This window comes from Jaculus jaculus, chromosome 18, assembly GCF_020740685.1.
Source record: "Jaculus jaculus isolate mJacJac1 chromosome 18, mJacJac1.mat.Y.cur, whole genome shotgun sequence".
NCBI classification, from domain to species: Eukaryota; Metazoa; Chordata; class Mammalia; order Rodentia; family Dipodidae; genus Jaculus; species Jaculus jaculus.
In genome coordinates, this window is record NC_059119.1 from 3,760,845 (window position 1) to 3,780,886 (window position 20,042).

General features: G+C 41.5%; 1 protein-coding gene across 1 annotated transcript; it reads right to left on the reverse strand.

Moving 5' to 3' along the window:
- Positions 1-419: 419 nt before the first annotated feature.
- Positions 420-16,663, reverse strand: Mrln (myoregulin). The gene is made up of 4 exons (XM_012948676.2): positions 16,601-16,663; positions 3,848-3,932; positions 1,530-1,686; positions 420-580 (listed from the first exon to the last, which is right to left on the reverse strand). The coding sequence occupies exon 4, from the start codon at positions 561-563 to the stop codon at positions 423-425; it is 141 nt and encodes a 46-aa protein (XP_012804130.1). The 5' UTR covers positions 564-580; positions 1,530-1,686; positions 3,848-3,932; positions 16,601-16,663; the 3' UTR covers positions 420-422.
- Positions 16,664-20,042: the final 3,379 nt, after the last annotated feature.

Sequence of the window (20,042 nt, forward strand, 5' to 3'; positions counted from 1 at the left end):
ACATGCATAAACAAATAATAGACAGATGAAAAATGGATACTTTTTTAAAGAAATAAAGAAGGGCTGAAGAGATGACTTAGTGGTTAAGGCACTTGCATGTGAAACCTAAGGACTTATGTTCAACTCCCTAAAACCTACATAAGCCAGATGCACATAGTGGCACATGAGTCTGGCCTTTGTTTTCAGTGGCTAGAGGCCCTAGTATGCCCATTCTCTCTCTTCCTCCCTATTTCTCTGTCATAAATAAATGAATAAAAATAAAAAGAACTAAGGAATATACCATGTTTCTTATCATAACATCTTGTTGGTTTGTAGAATAAGTTGATGAAGTTGTGTTAAAATCACTCATAATATTAGAATACAAATTTTATTCACTGAAATTAGATCTGAAATATACATGAAGAGAAAAAGAAGTCATGTTTCTATGAAGTTACAATGACATATACAGCAGACATTAAGTCAACAAATAAAACAAACAGAATTTTCAGAAGTCTTCCCAGAATTTCATCTTCCAGACTTTGTGGGGTAGTAGTAGAAATTAATATCCAGTCTTTACCAGTCATATCCTGGATTCTCCTCCCTAAAGAGGAAAAAAAGGAAGAGGAAAATGTTCTCAAATGACGCACGCACATTTCTGGTTTTCTCAGGTGAAGATGCGCCTCCTTCCAGGCAGTACTTTGCACCTACTTGTCGTCAACCAGTGACCTAACATACTTTCACTCCCACGCGTTTTGTGACTTCACATCACAGTCACAGCTTCTGCTGTATATCAAATTGCCTTTCTTTCTATAAAAAAAAGTCAAGAAACTTTCACAGTGATCATTCTCTTTCCATGTTCTCTAACCCGCACAACTGGGGTTTCCAAGAAGGAAGAATGGGAAAAGAATGGGAAAAGCGGGTAGCAACAATTTCTTTTCAAAATAAATAACAAAGGGTTCTGTTTATTTCCCTGATCTTTCCTCAAGATCCTTTCTTATGTGTTTTGGTCACTAAATAAAACACCAAATGTTTAATTTTCTCTGTAGTTCTGCGTTATGAAAACAAGTATTTTTTTTTTTTAGCAGTGGAAATCTTAAAATGCATTAATTTATGGTCTGTTTTCTATTCTGCATGAATGCTTTTACTGAATGTCAGGTGGGGGGTTAGCAAGTAAGACCTTTCCAAAGTCTTCCGCGATGCTCAGTGCAGACTATAGGGAGCATCGGTGGAAAGACTGGAACAGTAAAAAAGTTCATTTCTATTTCCACGTTAGCCCAGAAAGGCACATTGAAGAGAGAGAGAGAGAAGTATATTCATGTCTCCTCCTGTTTGGAGGCATCTCCTTTATGAAAGAAGGGAACGGCTTCCTCTAGATACGCGGCAGTCACAGGCAAAGTAGGCACCAGGAAGTCACCCCTCAGCCAGTGCTTTCTTTTGCCATCCTTTGTATCCCAACCATATGAATAAGAAAAATACACAGGTTTGTCAAGTGACTTTTCTCCCTCTTGGAGGTCAGCTTTCCCCTCGGAAAGTCAGGGAATTTGAGGTACCTTTCTATCTCTCCCAATGCAGTGAAGTGGGAGGGAGAACCAAACAGCTGTCGGAGACTCTTCCCAGGAGTTAGTAACAGCTCCTCAGGAGTTTCTTACTCTGCTCTTGCTTGACCAAAGTTCTTAGGTACAGGTGGTCTCTTGGCAACCTCAGTTCCTGAATCAAAGCACATAGAAAGGTTTAATTGGATTGCTAGGTAATGTAGCAAGCAGAGCCTGCACAGAGAAACTCTTCTGTTACTTCCACAATGACAGGAAAGAGATGTTGAAGAGAGGACTTTGGAAAACACAACATTTTAAGACAGAATCATATGGCTGAAAACTGAAAACTTAACAGAAAGATTAAGCTGAGCTGGGTGTGGTGGTGTATGCCTTTAATCCCAGCTCTCAGAAGGCTCAAGTAGGAGGATATCTTTGTAAATTTGAGGCCAGCCTGAAACTACATAGTGAAATTCCCTGTCAGCCTGGGCTAGAATGAGACCCTACCTCCTCAAAAAAAGAAAAAAAATTTATGGTCTGGAGAGGCTTGCATGCAAAGCCTAAAGACCCAGGTTCAATTCCCCAGTACCTACTACATAAAGCCAGAGGTACAAAGTGGCTCATGCACCTGGAGTTTGCTTGCAGTGGCTAGAGGCCCTGTCTGTGTTTCTCTATCTCTTTCTCTGTCTCTAAATAAATAAATAAAAGATTAAGCTGAATTCTCTATTTTCTTGGTAGAGCAAACATTAATCATGTGTGTGTGTGTGTACGCACACATAACATGTGGTAGTCATAAGACAACCGCAGGTATGTCCTTGCATTCCATTTTGTTTGAAGCAGGGTCTTTAGCTGTTCACTGCTGTATTCACCAGGCTAGTTGGCCCTCAAGCTTCCAGGCACTTCTCCTCACTCTGCCTCCCATCTCACTGTCCCGCTTATACATGGGTTTTGGAGCTCGGGGCTCTGAACTCATGTCCTCACTCCTGTGTTTTATCTGGTAAGCTGTCTCCCCAACCTATCAACACCTTTTATTAAAAAAACAATTCCCTCCTTACAACGTGCTCCCTCCAGACATAAAATGGCCTGGATATCCATGACCTCATAGTGCCTGACACTACCTGCACAAGACCATCATAAGAGGAGGAAAAGATCATGACATCAAAATAAAAGACAGACTGATTGAGATGGGGAGGGGGCATGATGGACAACGGAATTTCAAAGGGGAAAGGAGCGGGGAAGGGAGAGTATTACCATGGGATATTTTTTATAATTATGGAAAACATTATTAAAAATTGAGAAAAAAACACAATGGTAAGCCATAAAAAAAGAAACAATTCCATCAAAATTTTTTCAACAAATGCATTAATACTTTTATGAGAAAATGACTCACACTAAGAACCCTTCTCCAGTGAGTGATCATGACTTGTGCGACTACACATTTGAGTTTTAACTCTAACAAGTTTCAAGGTTTTGTGTCACTTACTATATAAATGGAGAAGTGGATTTATATCCACAACAACATAAAGAAAATGGACAGTAAACCATGGCTGCTACACCCTTAATAGTACTCCTTTGCACACTTTTTGCTAATGATACTTGTTTAAATACAGAGATAGGTCAGAAGTAGTCACTGTCGTTTTTCTTTGCCCTAATCCTATCACTGCATCTTGTTTCTCTGGTAAGATGCTTGTTTTGGACAGGTTCAGTGTCCCCTGTCCAAAATGACAGGAGCCAGAGTGTTTCCAATTTCTGATTTTTTTCCTTCAGCATTTGGAACCTCTTTTAACATATACACAATGAAATATCTTGGGTGTAGGCTCCAAGTTAAACACAAAGTTCATTTGTGATTCAATGTATAAACCTTGTAAACATTGTCTGAAGGGAGTTTTATACAATGTGTTTAGTGTGCATTTTTTACTTTAGCCTATCTCACCAGCACCAGATGTGGGATTTTCCATGCATGGGTCAGGTTGGTGCTCAGAAATTTCCAGATTTGGACATGAGAATTCTGGTCTAGGAATCTGTGTATCATACACATAAAATAGTAGGTAATTCACAAGTGAATAAGTAAAAGTCATTGGGAAATAAATCACAGATTTAAGAATACTTTTACAAAATAAGTACATATACATAAACTACCAGTAGGACCACTGTATCATGTTCATTACAGGAAAAATGAAAATAATGTGACTCATCAGTATGCCATAGTTCAGCCATAGATGGTGTATAATTTATCTATTAAAATGATAGTTATGACAAATACTCAGTTATGAAAACATCACTTAGAAAAGATGCCTAGATATGATTACAACTCTATGTGTGACCCTCCGTGCACTCACCCTGGCTTCCTGAGGCAGAGCATACATCATAATGCTCTTCATGAACACCCAGGAGACACAGGTACATGGTGGCATTATCATATATCTGCACAACAAAGAAAATCAAAGTACAGCTACAAACAAAAACAGGATGCACCTGATGAAGAGAACGTTGAACTTTCAAAAGCAAGTTACAAAAGAAAACACATGGTGTTGGTAGTTTGGTAGTAGAACTTTCTGAAGTATATATGTGGGTGGCAGTGGTGTTAAAGGTAAATCATTAGAGAAGAAGGGAACTGGAAACTGTTTAGTCACTCTTCTTGTGTATGTAACAAACACCTGACAAAAACGACTTAAGGAAGGAAGGGTTTACTTTGGTCCATGGTCTGAAGGGCATGGTTTGTCATGGTGAAGGCATGGAAGCCGGCATGTGAGGCAGCTGGTCATTGCATCTGCAGTCAGGAAGAAGAGAGGGATGAATGCCAATGGTCAGCTTGCTTTCTCTTGCTCGTTTAGTCCAGAACCCTAGCGCATAGGATGTTGCTGGTCACCCTCAGGATGGGCCTTCCTCCCTCAGTAAAACCTCTCTTAAAACACCCACCCCAGAAATGCTCCAATGCATGCTTCTTAGATGATCTTACATCCCGTCAAGTTGAAGATCAAGATTAGCTGTCATGGCTGCCTTGAAGTCAGTCCAATGGTTACTATGAGGGACAGAGAGACACTCCCACCATGTTTCATTTTCTCCTATGTACTGGCTAGACTAGCATTCATATTAAACTATTTGGTAAACTGTAGATAGAGCTGGGTTGTAGTAGTATGTGCCTTTCTGTGTGTAGGCATCAACTTCGTGCCAATAGTGCTCACACTAGGTAAGATTGGGCACAGGACCATGGATAATTTTTCTCCCCTTTGATCCTTGTATTAATTCCTTTCAGCTACAAGGCTTTTGTCACTGTAATCTCAGATACTAACAAAACAATCATATGATGACTGGTCTTCATTCTTCTCTAGATATTTAAAAGTAATTTATTTGTCCTTGATCTGGAGAGATTGCTTGGTGGTTACTTGCCTGCAAAGTCTAATGACCCAGGTTCAATTCTCCAGTACCCATGTAAAGCCAGATATAGTGGTGCATGCATCTAGAGTTCATTTGCAGTGGCTGGAGGCCCTGATGCACCCATATCCCCTTCTCTCTCTCTCTCTCTCTCTCTCTCTCTCTCTCTGCTTGTAAATAGATAAATAAGAATATCTTTGACTTCCAGGTAAGATAGTGGCATAGTAGCCACTCCAATGTAGCCTAGGGAGGGAAATAACCAGCAAAACAGCAAAATACACCTTCTACCAAGAAGTGAAGGTATAAGTTATTATCAAGCATAACAGAGAAGCAGGAGAAACTCAGATCTTCTAGAAAGAAAGAGACCAGCAAGAATCCTAACAAGGCTCTGGTAGCCCCAATCCACGTGCCCACCTGCCTGGCCAGCACAGAGCTGTAGGAGTAGAAGCCAGGTGAAAGGATTTTCCACTTACATCAGCCTCCTCATAAAGTCAAGAAACCTGAAGAGGAAGACAGCAGAAACCAGCTGAGCAGCTGCTGAAGGTTAACATGAACAGAAACAGCTGAGCAGCTTCAGTACAACTCCAAGCATCCTTTCCATCCTCCCATCCCCCAACACCTGGTAGTATAAACCACTGGAGTACTCATTCATTCCTGGCTACACAGCATCTATCACAGCCTATCAGAACACCAGATCCAGCGACCCAAGCAGCCTAACAAAATACAGCACAAAAGAGGGATCGAGGTGTGCACACAGCATTGGTGAGATTCAAAGCCATCTCAAAAGGTAACAAGGCCTACTTCCACAAAGACAAGTACATAGGCCTGCACTGGAAGTGCTAATGTCACCTTGCATGGATTGCATTACCATTCTCAAATAAGATGTATTTTGGTGTTGACTATTGTTGCCTTTGATGTTTCCTGATTTATAGGGCTTTTGTCTTTTTCATCTGTAATTATTGGGGCAGGGTCTTACTTGGCCCCAGGCTGACCTAGAACCCATTTCAGACTAGAAATCTCAACCTCCCAGTTGACAGGATTGAAGGTGTAGATAATACACACCCTTAGGGGCTAGGGCTTTTTAAGGTTATCTGTTTGTTTTAATCCCCATTCTTACATAAATACTCTGTGCTGGTTTTGAGTGCATGTGTGTACAGCTCAGTTGAATTTTAGAGTTTGCCAGTAATTTATTCCACCCACTCTACCAGAATACATGAATAGCAGGCAGACTCAACACCTAGGGTCACTTCTATTGTTTCTCTTGGTGTATAAGAGCCACACGTGGCACCTTAAACTCTTACCCTGAAGATATATAAAGTTGGATTCACATAGCTAAGAGCACTTCAGATAATTAGAAAACCCAAGCATCAAACTAACTCATGTTGCAAACATAGCTACATTATGATACAAGAAACACACATAAAAATCAAGACAATACAATCGCATCAAAAGTTATAAATCCATCAGAAATGACCTCCAGTGAGACTACTTCAGATGAAATGTCTGAAAAATATCTCAGAAAAATGACTATATCTATGCTCAAAGAAATCAAAGTAATCAAGGAAGGAAAAATAACTCTTGAAAGAATCCCAAGAAAACACAGGAAAGCAACTTAATGAAATAAGGAGGTCAATACAAGAGATGAATAAGGAAAAGGAAATAATGAAAAAATGCCAATCAGAAATACTAGAAATGATAAGCAGAGTAAGTCAAATAGAAGGTCTGTAGAAAGTCTCACCAATAGAATGGATCAAGCAGAGGACAGAATATCTAAACTAGAAGACCAGGTGGCAGATCTAATACCGTCCAACAAAGAGAAAGATAAGGTAATAGGAAGGTATGAATGGGAATTTCAAGACATTTGGTACTCAGGGTAAAGTAGAGGGAAAAAATTTTCACCCCAAAGACATAGCATGTATTTTCAACAAAATCATAGAATAAAACTTCCCCCAAATAGAGAAAATGATGTCAATGCACATACAGAAAGCCTTTAGAATGCCAAACAGACAAAATCTGGAAAGAACCTCTCACCACCATATTAAACTACGAAACACACAAACCAAAGAAAATATATTGAAAGCAGTTACAGAGAAAAATCAAGTCACATACAAAGGCAAGCCCATCAGGATTACAGCAGATTTCTCAACACAAACTTTAAAAACCTGAAGGGCTTGGAAAGATATATTCCAAATTCTAAAAGATAACATTGTCAACCAAGATTACTTTATACTGCAAAGCTACCCATCCAAATTGATAGAGAAATAAGGACATTTCACAACAAAGTCAGGCTAAAGGAATATATGACAACTAAACTAGCTCTACAGAAAATACTCGAAAGGATCCTCCATACTGAAGAGAAAGAAAAACACACACACAAGAAACATGGAAAAAACAAAACATTCTCAAATAATAGAAGAATAGAAAGAATAAATGCACACCTTTCAATAATAACTCAACATCAACAGCCTCAATGCCCCAACCAAAAGACAGACTGGGTTAAAAAGCAGGACCATTCTATTTGTTACCTCTGAGAAACTCACCTTTCCGCAAAAGATGGACACTATTATCTTAGGGTGAAAAGTTGGAAAATGGTATTTCAAGCAGATGGGCCTAGAAAACAAGCAGGGGTCACTATCCTAATATCTGACAGGGTAGACTTCAAAATAACATTAGTTAAAAAAGATAAGGAAGGTCCTTTTTGTATTGATTAAAGGAACATCCCAACAGGATGACATTACAATCCTAAACATATATGCACCTATCATGGGGCTTCCAAATTCATCAAAAAAACACTATTAGAATTAAGGTGACAGATAACACCAAACACGGTTGTAGTGGGTGACTTCAACACCCCACTCTCATCAATTGACAGGTCATCCCAGCCAAAAATAGGGAAGCATCTGGATTAAATGATGTCATAGAACAAATGGAACTAATAGATATCTATAAAACATTTCATCCAAATGCTGCAGAATTCACATTCTTTTCAGCAGCACATAGAACACATAGAACATTCTCTAAAATAGACCATATATTAGGGCAAAAATCAAATCTTAACAAATACAGGAAAATTGAAATAACTCCTTGCACTCTATCTGATCACAATGGGATTAAACTACAAGTCAACAGCAAGAAAAGCTATAAAGCATACACAAAATCTTGGAAAGTAAACAATACACCACTAAATGATGAATAGGTCAATGAAGAAATCAAGAAGAAATAAAAAATTCATAGAATAAAATGATATTGAGAACCCAATATACCAAAACCTTTGGGACACAATGAAGGCATAATGAAGGGAAATTTATAGCTTTAAGTATCTCAATTAAGAAATTAGGGGGCTGGAAAGACGGCGTAGCAGTTATGGCACTTGCCTGTAAAGCTAAAGGACCCAGGTTTAATTCCCCAGGACCCATGTAAGCCAGATGCAGAAAGTGACACATGTATCTGGAGTTCATTTACAATGGCTGAAGGCCCTGGCGTGTCCATTCTCTCTCTTTCTCTATCTGTCTGTTTCTCTCTCTCTCTCTAATAAATAAAATTAAATTTAAAAAAGAAATTAGAAAAGTCACAAGTAAACAACTTAATGCTTCACATTAAGGCCTTGGAAAAAGAAGAAGGCAAACCAAAAATCAGTAGATAAGATTAGGGAAGAAATTAATGAAACAGAAACCAAAAACAATCCAAAGAATCAATAAAACAAAGAATTAGTTCTTTGAAAGGATAAACAAGATTGATTAAACCATTAGCAAATCTGACAAAAAGAGAAGAAACACAAACTAATAAAATTAGGGATGAAAAAGGCACCATTACAACAGATACCAAAGAAATTCTGAAAATCATAAAGACTTTAAGAACATATACTCCACTAAGTTTGAAAATCTGAAAGAAATGTATGATTTCCTGAACTTAAAAGGCCTGCCAAAATTAAATCAATATGAGATTAGCCACTTAAATATAACAAGTACAGAAATACAAGCAGTTATTTAAAAAAAAAAAACCAAAAAACCTCACAATTGAAAAAAGCTCAGGCCCAGATGTATTCACTGGGCATTTTATAGACCTTCATGAAAGAACTAACTTTTTGTTGTTGTTGTTCTGTCTTTGTCTGGTTTTGGTGTCAAAATACCAAAAAATACCAAAACCAGACAAAGACAGAGTAAAAAGAAAGAAAGAAAGAAAGAAAGAAAGAAAATTATAGACCAATCTCCCTCATGAACATAGATGCAAAAATTTTCAACAAGAGATGGTTTAGTGGTTAAGTACTTGTCTGTGAAGCCTAAGGACCCCAGTTTGAGGCTCGATTCCCCAGGTCCCATGTTAGCCAGATGCACAAGGAGGCATACATGTCTGGAGTTCATTTGCAGTGGCTGAAGGCCCTGGTGTGCCCATTCTCTCTCTATATCTGCCTCTTTCTCTCTATGCCTGTTGGTCTCAAATAAATAAATAAAAATAAATAAATAATTTTTTTTAAATTCTCAACAAAATATTGGAAAATAAAATACAAGAATATATCAAAAAGATCATTTCAACCAACTAATCTTTATTCCAGAGATGGCTTCACATATGCAAATCAATAAGTGTATAACACTATATAAATGGACTGAAGGACAAAAAAAATCACATGATCATCTCAATATATGCAGGAAACACATTTGACAAAATCCAACATGCCTTCATGGTAAAAGTCCTACAGATAGTGGGAATAGCAACCACAATGAGAAAAATATGAAAAGAAAACGTCTGCCAAAAAATGATTTTAAAAAGAAAACCCCAGCTGGGTGTGATGGCACATGCCTTTGATCCTAGCATTTGGGAGGCAGAGGCAGGAGAATTACTGTGTTCGAGGCCAGAGACCAGCCTAAAACTACAGAGTGAATTCCAGGTCAGCCTGGACTAGAGTGAGGCCCTACTTCAAAAATAAATAAATAAATAGAGAAAACCCTAAAGTTAAGTATTTTCAACTTGTCTCAGTTTAGAAAAAGGTTGTCCCTTTCCCATAAAGATTGTGTTCACTGAGAAATTGTTTTTCTTTTCATTGTGATAAGGGAATGGTAGGCAACAAACCCTTGGCCCAAAACGTGCATGGTTTGTGGTGACTGCTGTTTCTGTGGCCTAATGGAGATTTGCTACCATGAAGGTTCTCAAGTTCAAGTGGCTCAGGAATTAACTGAAAATTATTCTTATTCAATGTTAAGCAGATTTTGTCTGTTCCATCAATTTCTGAAGTTTCAATTGAAGTTATGCTTTCCAATCTAATTAATAATTTCATTATGTCCCAAACTGATTATATCAGAAAAGGGAATTAACAATATAGTACCATTTTCCTCACTGGTATCCTGAGTCTTGTATATGAGAAGGCTTCTGTAAAAATATGTAACAAATAGCTTTTAAGTGGCCACATCCCTGAGAGCCGTACCTTGCTGTACTTTGCTTACTGATTAAAATATGATTTTGAGATGATTTTCCTCTTTACAGCTAGGAAACAAAATAGTGGTAAAAGTATTAAACAAATGTTGGCATCAGAATGATATTTAATTTTTCATCAGCTTCTCATTTGACATACAAGGTCTAGAGACATTCAGGGACTCATGGAAGGTCAGCCAGTTGGTCATTTTCAGAGCTAGCATCATACTTGCCTAACAATTACGTCTGAACATTTAAGATAAGTTGTTCTATGTTTCACTAGACTTAGCTATTTGGAAGGATTCTACCTTCACCATGTTCAAACACCTCTGCTTGAGGCCACTGTAAAATCAGGGAGGACAGAGAGTCAACCACAAGTAACACTGGCAAAGTTGGCTGTCAAGGTTGCAAGACAAACGTGACAGAGTAAACTGAAACTGAACAAGGGTTTTGTCCCTGACAGGTGGTCAGCAAGGAGGAGGAAGAGAGATGGGGACTGGAGCTACATGGAGCCGGTTTCTGACCTTAGCTCCAAACTGTTTACTCTGTAGCTGCGGACACAGTGCTGAACCTCAGATGCCACTTTATCTGGAGAACAGAGAATAACATCGGTCTGACAGGCATCAGAAAGGATTTAACTCCATAGCTAATGTTAAGAGACCTTCCACACACTTTGTGTTAGTCTCATGAAACTTCATGAGATGGGACGTTAGTACTATTGCTTTCACAGCTGGAGAGACCAAAGTCCACAGAAGTTAGTGTTCTGTCCAAGGCCATGCACTTAGTGAAAAGTGACTCAGTATTTGGATGGAGATCTTACTGGCATCACCCTGGTCATTGTATCATCTTAAGGTTAGTAAGAACCAAAGCCAAGAGACTTGCAGGCTGCCTGGTGCTCAGAAAATACTGATTAGACATGCAGGGGCATCTCCTCTGGGCTCAGCCATGCGAAGAGGGATGCCGTGGCTCAGGTGGGTGCGTGGGAACACATGATCTTTTGAACTGGAGAGCTCTTGGAGCGGAAATCAGGCATGACATATGGTCAAGAGGGTATTGCAGGGCAGACAGCACTAGGAAGGGTCTACCTTACACTCACGCTCTGAAGGAAGTGGGACTTAGGGATCTATGAGGGGTCACTGTGGCACAGACTGCTCAGACGTTTTTCCACGTTATCACCTGTCGGATGTGGGCTTTCCCACATTATTTATGACCAGGTATTATTTTTAAATTTGAGAGAGAGAAGCAGATAGAGAGCAAGAGAGAAAGAATGGGTGCATCAGGGTCTTCAGCCACTGTAAATGAACTCTGGATACATGTGCCCCCTTGTACATCTGGCTTATGTGGGTCCTGAGGAATCAAACTTGGGTCCTTAGGCTTTACAGTGCCTTAACTGCTAAGCCATTTCTTCAGCCCCATAGCCAGCTATTTTAACTCAACATCTTAACCCTTAAATGAACCTCTTTTCTACATGTGAGAAAAAAAAAAAACAAACAAAAAACATGCTCTCTTCCTCGTCTATGACTCCTAAAAGCTGGGGTTTCCAGCTACCACATCCTCACCCCCAAACGGATTGTGCATTGGCCCTAAAATGCATATGTTACTTAGGTAAGAGCACATCACATTAGGAACATTCCTGAATCCCAACAGTCAAATGTTATCAGCTTTCTCCAAGCTAGGTTTCCCGCTCTGCTCGAGGACTCAGCAACAGCACACTCTTATGAGGCCAGAGAAAACCCCCATAGCTTTGCCTGGGGATCAGCTGAGCGGATTTCTCAAGGGAGGCCCAGTAAGTAGTGGCACTCAACAGCCATCCTATACGTGGGATAAAGAAAGAGCCATGAGCCGGGCGTGGTGGCGCACGCCTTTAATCCCCGCAGTCAGGAGGCAGAGGTAGGAGGATCGCCGTGAGTTCCAGGCCACCCTGAGACTACATAGTGAGTTCCAGGTCAGCCCGGGATAGAGTGAGAACCTATCTTGAAAAATCAAAAAAGAAAGAAAGAAAGAAAGAAAGAAAGAAAGAAAGAAAGGAAGGAAGGAAGGAAGGAAGGAAGGAAGGAAGGAAGGAAGGAAGGAAAGAAGGGAGAAAGAAAGAAAGAAAGAGCCATGAGGGCTGGAGAGATAGCTTAGTGGTTAAGACATTTGCCTGTGAAACCTAAGGACCCAGGTTTGACTCCCCAAAACTCCCATAAGCCAGATGCACATGATGACACATGTGTCTGGAGGATATTTGGAATGGCTGGAGGCACTGGCACACCCATTCTCTCTTTCACAAAAAAAAAAAAAAAAAAAAAAACAGCCATGAGAATGAGGGGTTTACCAGTTAGGACTGGGATGTGAGTTGCAGAACTGAGTTACCCAAATGAGTGCCAACCCTGGTTTGGGGGTAAGGAAAGGAGGAGAGTGGAGAGTCCTGACTCTGACCTGAAATTCTTCAGAGGCAAGCTTAGTTGAGGATGTAAAGGGCTAAGCTGGGGAACACAAAATTTCAAGTTTAAATGAAAGACCATGCTCCTGTCAAAGAAGAACTGTCACTAACAATGGAGATTCTCAGTCAGTGGTCAGTGGGGATGGAGCCGAGAATGGTGAGATGGACCTTGAAGCTGTGGCTCAGTGTCCCCGTGTCCTTTACCAAGTCATTAGACCATGATTCACAAGGAGTCCCCTACGGAGTGTTTCGTGAGCAAGCCCATTCTGCTCTCACCAGTTTCTCAAAAGTTAGCTGTTTTCTCCACAGTAAGAGCCTAGCACTGTGCCTTGCACGCTGCAGGAATGCCAGTGCAGTGAAAGCTCACTGAGGCAAACACAGATCTACCAGTCTTGGGAGCGCAGGGCAACAGTGAGGGAGCAGGTGTTGTCAGACAGCCTGACACTCAGAAGCCAAGTTTGTGTAGCAAGAAGAACCAGGCCTCTGGTACCACAGAAGCACAACCAAGAGGAGATGTGAGGCACTGGGGAGACGGCTCAGCAGACAAAGCACACAATCATGGGCATCAGAGTTCAGGCCGCCAGCACCCAAATCAATGCCAGGTAGACATGGAGACCCACCTGCAATCCCAGCACGTGGGAGGTAGAGACAAGGGTCCTTGGGACAAGCTGGCTAGCCAGGCTGACTGAACCAGTGAACTCTGGGTTCAGCTTAAAGGTCTTGCCTCAGCAAATGAAGTAGAATGATCGAGAAAGATACTTGATGTCAACTTCTGGTCTCTGCACACACGTACGCATGCACACACACGTTCATGCCCATGTGCATACAAATATGCACATGTTCCACAGACACACCCACAAAATAAGAATTTATGTATGCTGGCTATACCAGAGCAGGCAAGCTTACTGAAAGTGCTAGCTCATATTTGGAAACTTTCTGGAACTTCCCAGTCACCACTGATCCCAATAATAGACTTAATGTCTTGACTTGTTAACAAAACACTGTGATCTTCCAAGCCAGCCTTCCGCCATTCTCACAATGCAGCTACCAAAAGCAGTCCAAGTTCAATGCTGTCTGTTCTTCAGATTAATGTTTCCCATCCAAAGCCTTGTTTGTAGGGGTCTATACTTGGATTTGAAACAATGAGAGATGATTCTGAACAAGTTGGAGGGAGGAGAGGACACTCAAGGTGGAGGTAAGGGAGGTCAGAGCTGAAGCTGATGGAACTGGAGACTCGTAGCTAAAGTTAAGCAACCCTCCACACAATTTGTTTTAGTCACATGAACCTTCACCAGCTGGAGTATGAATACTTCTGTTTTTGTACGGGAAATAACAAAGCCCGAGAGGTCAGAAGTCTATCCAAGGTCATGTGCTTAATAACAAGTGACTCAGGATTTGGATGGAGATCTGCTGGGCCTTTGATTATGCTCCTCCAGTACTGAGATGCTGCAATGACTCAGGCTTAAAAACATATTAAGATGTATGTGTCTAATGTCCATGCACAGTATGGATGTACATGGATGTGTATAGTGCATGCGTGGATGTGCATACTGTGTGTGTGGATGTGTGTAGTGTGTGTGGGGGTGTGCATACTGTGTGTGTGGATGTGTATACTGTGTGTGTGGATGTGTACAGTATGTCTGTGGGTGTGTATAACGTGTGTGTGTGTGGATGTATATAGTGTGTGTGGATGTATATAGTGTGTGTGGATGTGTACAGTGTGTGTATGTGTACAGTGTGTGCGTGTATGTGTACAGTGTGTGTGGATGTGTACAGTGTGCGTGTGTGTATGTGTACAGTGTGTGCGTGTATGTGTACAGTGTGTGTGGATGTGTATAATGTGTGTGTGTGGATATATATAGTGTGAGTGGATGTATATAGTGTGTGTGGATGTGTACAGTGTGTGGATGTGTATAGTGTGTCTGTGCATGTGTACAGTGTGTGTGGATGTGTACAGTGTGTGTGTGTGTATGTGTACAGTGTGTGTGTGTATGTGTACAGTGTGTGTGGATGTGTATAACGTGTGTGTGTGGATATATAGTGTGTGGATGTATACAGTGTGTGTGGATGTGTACAGTGTGTGGATGTGTATAGTGTGTCTGTGCATGTGTATAGTATGTCTGTGGATGTGTATAACGTGTGTGTGTATGTATGTGTACAGTGTGTGTGGATGTGTACAGTGTGTGTGTGTGTGGATGTGTACAGTGTGTGTGGATGTGTACAGTGTGTGTGTGTGTATGTGTACAGTGTGTGTGGATGTGTATAATGTGTGTGTGGATGTGTACAGTGTGTGCATGAATGTGTATAATGTGTGTGTGTGCATGTGTACAGTGTGTGGATGTGTATAATGTGTGTGTGTGCATGTGTACAGTGTGTGTGTGGATGTGTATAGTGTGTGTGGATGTGTATAATTTGTCGATGTGTATAATGTGTGTGTGTGGATGTGTATAGTGTGTCTGTGGATGTGTATAATGTGTGGATGTGCATGTGTATAGTGTGTGTGTGTGTATGTGTACAGTGTGTGTGGATGTGTATAACGTGTGTATGTGCATGTGTACAATGTGTGTGGATGTGTATAATGTGTGTGTGTGCATGTGTACAGTGTGTGTGGATGTGTCTAACGTGTGTGTGTGCAAATGTCTATATGCATAGTATAAGTGTGGGGTGTGCATGGACCACTTGTGGAGGTCTGAGGACCTCAGGTGTTCGTCCTCTCTTTCAGCTCTGCTTTCCTACAGGGTCTCCTTGTTTTTTGCCACTAGTGTGAGCCAATCTAGATGGCCCATGAGCTTCTGGGCTCTCCTGGCTCTGCCTCCTATTGCCTTAGCCATGTTGGAATCACAGATGTAAGCACTGCTTATGCCCAGTGGTTGTGGGTGCTGGGGAGTCAAATTCAAGTCTGCCATCTTACAGGCAAGCACCTTTAACCACTGGGGCATTTCTGCATCCCATACAAATTTTTGAATGAGGGATTTTATAATAAATATTGAAATAGCTATTCCTGTACATGGCCACATCTACACTTCATTTTAAACCCCATAAGCCTGTAAAATCAATTACAATTCTCATGTCATAAATGAAGTGACGGGCTCAGAGTGGCCACGTCCCTACTGACCTTCGTACATATGCCTCACCTGGCCCACATCTCCATTTTTCTGGCTCATCTAATGCCTTGTTTACAATTTTTCTAGAAGCCCGACGCACATGTTAGGCTGGAACTCATGTCACTGAAGCAGAGAGCTCTGTTGGTCTTCGGTGCTGCAGAAGTGTCAGGTGTCAGCTCTGCTCATGGCTGGGTCTGGCCTCCAGGATCCTCCTTTGCCAGACAGAAAACACAGTGACCTACTTTTCAGGACCCACAAGCAGCCACTGGAAAGAGGATTGTAAAAACAAAGACTCTCACTGTGAACAAGCAAGCAGTGGCTACATGCAATAAGACTGTGCCGTCCCTGCCCAAACTCAGGACACGAGAAAATGGCAAGAGCTCTTGCATCCTACCCTTCCTCACAGGGACTTGCTCTCAAGGAAGGTTCCCTTTGAAATCACTGGGATTCCACCTGGAGAGGAAACAGGGAGGTAGGGTTTCCAACTGCAGCCACCGGGCTTGGTTAAAAAGTTTGCATATCCAGCACTGTTAGTCCCTTGTTCTCTTCCTGCCTTTATTTAGCTACAAAGGAAACAAAGGGAGAAGGATTCTATTTCATCAATCCCTCTTAAAATCATCTTTATAAAACTGGGAAAGACGCTGAAATGAACATAGGCTCTGTCACTCTTAGTACATTTTGCCTTCCTAGAGTATCCTACCAAAAGCCAAAAAGAGTCACACTGACTCTCCTCCTATAGCAACACTTAAGAATGCCACTGTTTTCCAGAAGTCAACACTTACTGTTCAGGGATTCAGTAAGCCAAGTCCAAAGTCAAGTGAGTGCTCTTCTTTGTGAAAAACACCATATGTTCTCAGTGGACAGAGAGCTTGCTGGTCTGTTATTAATAACTGGCTTAGAGCATTAGGCAGAAACATGAGCCAGAGTGTCACGGGAGGAGGCAAGGAGGGAGGAATCGACAGACACAGGTGGAACAAATATACTTACCCAGGCGCTCAAATGAGCCACAAGGAGAGGCACAGTTCCTCCACATGAATTAACCTTCGTGTTAACTGTTCTAAGAGTCAAAACAACTAACTAAACTAACACATTTCTTCAACTTCTTGAGGTTTACCTGTGGCCCTATCACTTTACTTGTCTTTAGGATCCCTAAATAATTTCTGGAAAAGTCCTGTAGGAGTGTTGGGGCAGGGGAATAGGTCATGGGATAATGGCCAACCCACAAAGGAAGCCATAGAATGGTGTGGTCAGAACAGGAGGGGAGTGGGGACCTAGATGCTGGTGTTAGGGACTCTCTTCCTTTAAAATCCTATTTCAGAATCTCCAGATGGTGCTTTCCTCCTCTTCCATGATCAACATCAAATTGTTCAGACCATTAACAGTGTGTCTTTAGACCTAAGGTACATTAAGCATTGGTGCTGACAGTTAGACAGAAATTACCAGATAAACAATGATGTGTTATCCATCCCTGTTACACTGACTCAATCTAAGGTTCCAGCTACCTTTTACCATAGCTTTGGCCTTGTGATAGTTGATAGTTAATCTTTTGTTATTATTATTATCATTTATTTTGAGAAAGAGAGAAAGACAGAAAGGAAGAAGGAAAGAAAGAAAGGAAGAAAGAAAGAAAGAAAGAAAGAAAGAAAGAAAGAAAGGAAAAGAAAAGGAAGAAAGAAGGAAAGAGGCAGATAGAATGGGCACACCAGGGCCTTCAGCCACTACAAATGAACTCCAGACATGTGTACCCCCTTGTGCACATGTGCAACTTTGCGTGTTGCATCACTGTGCATCTATCTGCCTATGAGGTACCTGGAGATTATGAGTTCTTAGGCTTCACAGACAAGTGCCTTAACTGCTAAGCCATCTTTCCAGACCAAGAGAGTTAGTCGTGATTAACAATTTGACTCAGGAGACTCACACCTGGGCCTATCTTTGAGGGCATTTCCAGAAGGAAGACTTTCATTGCATGTGAGTGACACCATCACATGGTCTGGAAGCCTGGACTGAACAAAAAGGAAAAAGTGAGCTGAGCACCAGTGTTACTCACTCTTGGCTTCCTGACAGTGGCTGTAGTGCGTTCAGTCACCTCATGCCTTCCCCACTGTGGTGAACTGTTGTGGTGGTTTGATTCAGGTGTTGAATGCAGTAAGAACTATAGACTGTGAGGTTTGCCTTATGAGGGTGAGAAAGAGCTTTGCCTGGACTGGGCTAGAAGCAGTTTGTGTGAAAAGCTTGCTGTTATGCCCATGTCCTGAGGACTTGTGCAGGATTGCATTGTGTATAAATGGGCTGGTATGAGCAAAGAGATATGGCACAGAAATGAAATCTTTGGGCCAAAGCTTCTGCCCATTCAGGTACAATTATATGAGAGATTACAACCTTTGAAATTTGGCCAGCTGACCTGCTCTGGGGCAACAGGAAGAATGTAGACTCTTTTGAAGGGACCTGAGTGCTCAATGAGTGTCCTGTTCTTCAAAGTCTGCTTTATTCCCCCCAGGATTAGCAAATTGGCACCCTACCTGGTATTGTGGAAATGCAAGAAATGCAAGAAAGAGAGGGTCATTGAGTTTGCAATGCAGTCTTGTGTTTTGGAAAAAGCCACAGGCAGTGTGAAACAGGTATGCTGGATGCCTGCATGGAGACCCCATGGGGCCATGAGGATGAACCATAGATTGCAGTGGAGACCCAGTGGAGATGCTGGGACCATGAGATGGCTGCTAAGGAGAGGTGCTGGTCCTGGATAAAGTTTTCCAGGACTGTGAGTAGCCTAGCTGGAGGGGCAGAATTTGAATTCCAGAGACTTGTTGCTGGCTAGAATTTTCAGACTTGGAGATTTGTCACTAAAACTAGAGTTGCTGGACTTAAACCTACAGAATTTGATGTTTGCCCTGGTTGTTTTAAGTCTTGCATTGGCTGAATATTTCTTTGCTATGCCCAGTGCCATCTTCTGCAGTGTGAATGTTAATTCTGTGCCATTATGGTTTTGGTTTTGTTTTTTTTTTTGTTTGTTTTTGGTATTATGGCTCAGTTAAAAAATCTTGGACTAGCCGGGCGTGGTGGCGCATGCCTTTAATCCCAGCACTTGGGAGGCAGAGGTAGGAGGATCGCCGTGAGTTTGAGGCCACCCTGAGACTACATAGTGAATTCCAGGTCAGCCTGGGCTAGAGTGAGACCCTACCTCAAAAAAAAAAAAAAAATCTTGGACTATAGGGATGTAATATCATTTGACTGATTAAAAACCATGGGGCCTTTTAAAGTTGGATGAATGCATTGCATTTTATATCATGTATGTTTATCAGTTTATGGGGGCCAGGAGTGGAATGTGATGGTTTGATTCAGGTGTCCCCCATAAACTTAGGTATTCTGAATGCTAGGCTCCCAGCTGATGGCAATTGGAAAGTAAAGCCTCATGGAGGCAGTCTATTGTTGGGGGAGGGTTTATGGGTGTTACAGCTAGTTTTCCCATGCCAGTGTTTGGCGTACTCTCCTGTTGCTGTTGTCCACCTGATGTTGGCCAGGAGGTGATGTCCACATTCTGCTCATGCCATTGTTTTCCCTGATATCATGGAGCTTCCCCTCGAGTCTGTGAGCCAAAATAAATCCTTTTTCCCAAAAGCTGCTCTTGGTCGGGTGATTCTGCCAGCAATGTGAACCTACCTGCAACAACTGTCAAACTGTGAGCCAATGTAAGCCCTTCCTTCCCTGGGCTGCTTGTGTTAGGTAATTAATACAAACAAGATAATGGTTCTTGTTTCAAACTAAACTGCTTTCAACTAAGCATTGTGCTGAGAGAGGGTGAACATGTGACCACATACTGCAGAATCTTCTTCTGTTGAGGTGACTGTCAGGGACACTGGTAAATCCATGACTGCTACCAGTTTGAAAGACAAGTGAGAGAGTATAGAGTGGGTACATGTTTCTCTGTTTTTGTTTTTATTTTTCTCACACTGATCAGTTTAAGATTTTTGAGAATCCACTATATGTATGCACAGTTGGGCAAAGTGAGCATTGGGGATGCCTTCTGAGAAACGTTCTGTTAGGTGATTCCATCATTGTGCACAGAGACTGTACTTAGACAAACCCAAGCGGCATAGGTCAGTTGCTCCGTGTGATCTCAAGAGAACTGCGCAAGCATTTTGCCTCTAGCATTCATGTTCATTACTAGAGCTGAGCTCTCGTTTATGTCTCCACAGGGGTTGTACTTACAACTGCCGCTGAGTGTCA